General features: G+C 44.8%; 1 protein-coding gene across 3 annotated transcripts; it reads right to left on the bottom strand.

Moving 5' to 3' along the window:
• Positions 1–2134: 2134 nt before the first annotated feature.
• LOC6576955 lies at positions 2135–3222 on the bottom strand. Of its 3 annotated transcripts, none has more exons than XR_001449436.3 (2): positions 2452–3221; positions 2135–2390 (listed from the first exon to the last, which is right to left on the bottom strand). XR_001449436.3 is itself a non-coding variant. In XM_002002896.4 (2 exons), the coding sequence occupies exons 1-2, from the start codon at positions 3108–3110 to the stop codon at positions 2357–2359; spliced, it is 696 nt and encodes a 231-aa protein (XP_002002932.2). In that variant the 5' UTR covers positions 3111–3218; the 3' UTR covers positions 2135–2356. The 3 variants fall into 3 exon arrangements, 2 of the variants coding, with proteins under 2 accessions (XP_002002932.2, XP_015020917.1); XM_002002896.4 differs by having other exon boundaries at positions 2135–2451; positions 2510–3218; XM_015165431.3 differs by lacking the exon at positions 2135–2390 and having other exon boundaries at positions 2543–2635; positions 2705–3222.
• Positions 3223–6081: the final 2859 nt, after the last annotated feature.

Raw genomic sequence — 6081 nt, 5'->3', positions numbered from 1 at the left:
GCAAACTTCTTTGGTGGGTTTACACCTGCCACAGTGAGGCAAAGGCAGAGGCAGAGGCAGAGGCAAGTGGGTTGGCACATTTTATAAATTTTGCGGGTCAAACCGATTGAGCGCATGTGGAGCCAAGCGCTGTGAGGCCAACTGGCCAGCTGTCTCGATACCCTGTAATCAAATGGCCATGGGTTGACTCAGTGCCATTTATTTTTGCCAATTGTTTCTTTACTGGAGTGCGGGGTATGTGCCAGTCGATCAGCAGCCATTGCTGTCGGCTTTGCAACACATGTTGCTGTCGCAGCCGTTGTACATGTTGTCGTCTTGCCGCATGCGGCGTCTCTTGTCGCTGATTAGCATCGCCATCGGCATCGCCATCGCCGCTCGTGTCAGCGCGATAAGCTCCAAAGTCTCATGTCTCGGGCTTTAGCTTGCATCGATGTAGATGCCGATGCCGATGCCGATGTCGATTTGGATGCCACATTTCATTGCCGAACATGCTGTTTATCACGCGGCTTCTAGCGTGTGCAACCAAATAAGTTAGCAAGGTGTGTTTACTTGGCCCAACCTCTTGACAGGCAATGCATCTAGGCGGAGATGCAAGCAACAGGCTCAGAGCGAGTTTGTTCTAGATTTTGCAGCTTGCAATTTGCACATATGTTTTTTGATTTATTATTTATTCTTATAATTATCATTGAATCCGGTTACAACGACTCCACTTATAGCGTCTGTATGGTTATAGCGATGAAATCAATATTGAATGTTATGTGGAGGAATATTTTTATCATATACATATATAATATGAACTTTAGTAGAAGATTTGGCATACAATTTTTTCTGAAGATTCGAATAGTGTATATAATAGTCCGCCCATCGAAAATCTGATTTCAGAGCTTGTTCTTCAGAACATTTGAATTCAAAAATTAATTGCAATGAATTCTTTAATATTTGTAGAAATAATTACAAACAATACTATATTATCTAATATTACATATAATCAATATGTAGTATGCCTCTAGCCGGCAACAAAAATGCACCTTGTGCAATTTAGTACCGGATCTTATGTAGTATGGATCTTATTAGGAAAGTAGAAACTTGAGACGACTCTAAGAAATTTGTCTCAGCCTTCTTTTTATAGGACATTGCCTACTGCTCTGCCATAGACTCTGATTTTGAGTACAAGTTTGACTAAGGTGTTGCTTTCTTTTTAATTATAATCTTAATTAAATCCTCGTTTAAATATTTTCAAGTATTTTATTTGTTTTATATACTTAACCAATACATTTATATATATTTTTTTTATATTTATCTGTTTCTATATTTATTTTATTTGTATTTCTATATATTTTCTTAAGTTCGACACGAAACTCTTATACCTAGTTTAGCGCCGATATCAGGATGCGGAAGTGCTGTACACTCGATGGGCCTAGCTTCTATAAGAAAACATATTCGGCTTCTAAGACTTTTACCGATGTCGACTAATTGGGTGCCCCATCGATCTTGTTCCTCCTATGTCCAAGCATTAACGTAAATGCATTCAGGCATACATTTATGTATATATCAATTTCAATGGGGCAGAGGAAAGAGAGAGAGAGAGGGAGGGAGCTTCCTGCTGAGCTGCTCGCATGCTGTGTGCCGGCACTCACGGCGCTGGCTCCTCCGCGTCTTTGGATGCAATCGCCTCTCGCCATGGCCGTGGATCTCATTAGCTGCTGCATTCGATGACGCCAAACAAGCCACTTAATTTAAATTTAAATGTTTACTTCTCGCTTTGCGTGTGGGGCAATGTATTCGGTTTTAGCCCCGACCGCCTACTTGCCCCACATGCACAACAGAGTTTTTAGTGAACATTGAGCGTTCCCTGCTCTCGCTGTCACGACATGCCAAGATTTATTTTCGGTATTCCACGAGCAACCCAAATGCGCTGTCAGCACAGCAGTTGCTGCCATACGTCGTCCCATCGCTCGGTCCTCTCGTGCAGCGACAGCTACATTAGCGTCTGATGGTGGTCTTGCACCCCCTACCCTCGCCTCTCCTCTCTCCTCCCTCCCTCTCACTCTCACTCACTCTGTCTCTCACTCAATGCACTTGACACCCGAAATTGATGCGATTCGCGCCCAACCCACATTAATTAGGCAATATATTGACATGTGGACATGTGTGTGGTGTGGCTATTGATTTATGCTCTGGCCGGGAGTTTGGTTTTAATCAATTCAGTATCTGTTTGGCTGCATCTAGTATTATTTTTGTTGTGATGCACTTAAATACAAATATTTCATAATTGCATGGTGTACTGTACGTTGACGGAGAATTTTCTATGACCTTCCTCTCATTTATCTCTCATATTTGTCTCACTCTGTGCTTTTCATCGCACTCGACGACACTTCATCGTGCAGCCCCTGTTGAAAATGCGAAGTAACAAATGAAGTACAGCCCCGAAACGTTGACGGTTGGGTTTACCTGTAAATTCATGGTTTTAGAGAATAGAAAGAGGTAGAGAGGCAATCGCTTAACTAACCATCGCTCCATTCCATCCAGTCGGACTGCTCGCTGAATGCCTTCTCTATGGGTGGGTCTTGTTGGGATTGGGATGAGCCAATGGGAGCACTGGATAGATCATTCTCTGGGCTGTCGGACGTTTGCTCTGCGAAAGAAGAGGATTTTGAGCTCGTAGTCTTCAAGTTTGGCGCATCGCTGTTGGTCTGACGCGCACAACTTTCCGTAGTTTTCCTCAAAAGGAGCCAGGAATTTTGCAGAATGTTACCCTCCAGTATGAGCTTCTCATATCCTCTGAGTAGCTTGCGGACATCCACGCCCACCAGCTCGTCGGGCAACGTCTGGTCGCTGAACTGTCTCGATGTTTGGCGCAGATCCTCGAAGCGTTTAATCAGCTCCTTGATCTTACCACCACAGTCCTGGGTCTCGGCCTTCGGTGCTACCGGAAATGAGATGGTCGATGCCGTTTTCGGCTGTGGCGTTGCCGGATCATTGTTGATAGTGCGCAGAATCTGTGCGGTCTCATCCATAAAGGACCTCTGCCGCTTCCGAAGGTCCAGCAGACGCTGCTTCAGCTCGTCCAGATAGGCTAGCTGCTGCGAGGTTGGCTGCTTGCTGGCCATCCTGCCAGTTGCATTTATTTTACACCGGTATTTTAGATAAACATTTATGGAGGTGTGCTATAGGCACTGTTTGTGTAAGCAAATTGTGATGCGATTGGCATATAGAAACAAATTTGCTTGATGCTAAGCACTCGGCTAACTAGATCGCAGATTGATTTCATTCAAATGCGAGCATTCTAATTTATTTTATAATAACATAGCAATAAATTGGTGGAGGGAACGTTCTTTGTGTAGATCAGCTATACCTCATGTGTTAGCATGATTTAGCAAGATTTTAAAATATTCTAAAGAAATGATAAATTATATTTATGCCAGGTCGAAGCTGCTGCTGATCGAAGTACCAAGATGTCGGAGGACGTGCAGGTCCAGCATATAATGTCTGAGCTTCATGCTTAAAATGACCCTTTAAAGTGTAATTATATTTGCTTCAGATAGTATTAGAATGAATGGGGCTTAGATGTTTTACAATAGCTTCCATACTTTGAAATGCGAATGAGCAGAAAAGATGATCAAAATAGTCTTCAAAATATCTATACGTATTCTGATTGATGTCAAAGGCTTAGCAGCTTACAGACTATTCTGGTCAGAGGCTCAACAGATTGTAGATTAACCCGCTCCTCTAATGAACACCAGAGAGCTTAACAAGGGCTTCAAATTATATATAAGAATTAGACTTAGATCTTTAATACAACAGAGCTTCCATATCTAATCCTCCAGGGCAAATAAAAGAGGATTTTTTGAGCTTAAAAAATGTGTATTGTAGTCGCACAAATATACTGATACTGATAAGATATGATATGATATGGTATCTCCTGCAATTCATAGTATATTTCATTTATTCATGGCTACCATTCGGACAGCTCTACCGACATCTGAGCCATAGCTGCTACAGTTATTAAATATAATTTATCTGCCCACCATCGACAGAGCATCCAGCGATCGCCTTGGACAGCGCGCGCTGTTATCCCTGTTGGCTTTATGAGTTCCCAAATTGAGATATCGCATGCAGCGCGAATTGTCGAGTAAGTTGTAGCCCACTGACTGCCATGGATAGCGCGAACAATGGCGATTTTAGTCGGCGCTTTGCAGATACACCTATATATCTTTCGCTAAGCCGTGGATGCCGCCTGTCTCTGGGCAGTGGGTCGAGGGGAGCTAAGGAATTTCACAAAGCCGTCGCCAAGAAAACGTGCCGCTGCCTACCACACGGCACTTGGCCTGGCCAGGCCCAAAAGTTCCCTCCGAGTGCCGTCGAGTGCTGCTGCGGCTGCTGCTGCTGTTGATTTCACCTGGGGGTAGTGCCCGCCCTCACCTGGGCTGCGGATCGCTCTGCTGGGTCGTTGTGCAATTGTTGTTTCATATTTTAATGCCTTTTTGCAGTTGGTAGGCGTGCCACGACACGATTCTTTTAGCCGATAAGCTGTTATTTTTATGTGCCGCCAGATCGGTGTTGCTCTCGCAGAAGTGTGGGCCGGCTTACAGCTTTAAGAAGTTCAAATTATTACAGGGCAATTGTCTTGATCGTTGATTTATGTGCGCTTTTGTTGTCCAACCAGGCTCGACGGGGCAAATTTGCGCCGTTGCTGCTGCTGGTGCTGAAATTTATTAGCGCGGCCATAACGTGCCAGCAATGCCATGCAATATGGTCAGTTGATTACGGTGCTCGGTAGCCACCGTTTTGCAGCACTACCCCCACTAGGCCCACTTAGTCGCTTGCTTATTAAGTCAAAATTTTATTTCATATTATTGTTTGTGTGTGTGAGTGTGTGTGTGTGTGTGGCCCACTCATAATTGCAAACCCCCTACAGACCGCTTGGCTGACAGCAATTCTAATGTCGTAACACCGCCTCCAAAGCCCTTCAGTCAGCCCCTTGCACGACTGCGCAATGCTTTGGCCCAAAGTTTCAAGCCTTCAATTCGCCCCGAACTTAATGATTTCATCTTTCATTGAATTCAAATTTGCTGGCCGTGGGGCAACGTGCAGCACAGCCAAGCAATGACTACATCGTGGGCGTGCCTTCATCATACGCCCCTTAGTTGCAGTCGACTGTGTTCCTCTGGCTCTGGCTCTGACTCTGGCCATGGCTATGGCTATTGCTCTTGCCGTTGTTGTGGACTGTTGAAAGCCGCTGCTGTCGGCCAATATAACGAATTTATTATTTATTTCACCTGACAGCCCGAGCAACAGACTCTATAAATTTCCCTAGCTCGACTCGACTCTCGCCTGGACTCGTATTTATGGCCTATCGCCGGACTGGGCTGGCTGGACTGGCTCGCTTTGGGATGCTCGTATGAAGAAATATTATTGATAAGGTAGGTAAGGCTATTTGGGTCCCTGCTCAGTGCTGATTGAAATGCCGTTGCCTCCAACAGCTTTATTTAACCGGGCTGCCGCCAGCTGCGGTCGAGGCCAGAAATCAGCTGAGGCGGCATCAAACTTTATGGCCAAACAAAAACAACTTTAACCCAATATCCTGCTCGTAGTCATAATTTGAAAAGCAAAGCAGAATAATATATATATATAAATATGCATGTATATTCAGTCGACCGCCTGGGTGCACAAGTCCAAGACCTAATCGGAGTCTGTTCGCTCTCATCCACACAAACACACACACACACACACACACACACACAGACACACACAGCTTTGGCTGGCCCGTATTTCATTATGAATTGCTCTTAACGATGTTTCATTTTTCATGTGCGCATTCATAAACCCTTTTTCCCATTTTTCCCATTTCGCGCTGCTGTAGAGACTGCAGACTCCGAGCAGATTGTTTGCATGGCGAGAAGATTTCCAGCTGCTGCTGCTGCTGCTGCTGCTGCTTCTCTTCAGGCTCCCTGGAATCTCGTTCGGTGAATAATTGCAACACGTTGTTGTAAGCAGAGCCCGCGGCACCATCGACTCGCTTCAATTATGCAGCATTCAGTTCGTGTTGTTAGCTAACTGAGTTATCTCCCTCTCCCTCTC

This window comes from Drosophila mojavensis, unplaced genomic scaffold, assembly GCF_018153725.1.
Source record: "Drosophila mojavensis isolate 15081-1352.22 unplaced genomic scaffold, ASM1815372v1 contig_36, whole genome shotgun sequence".
Classification (NCBI taxonomy): Eukaryota; Metazoa; Arthropoda; class Insecta; order Diptera; family Drosophilidae; genus Drosophila; species Drosophila mojavensis.
Note: the sequence above shows the minus strand (reverse complement) of the source record. Positions and strands in the feature narration are given on the sequence as shown.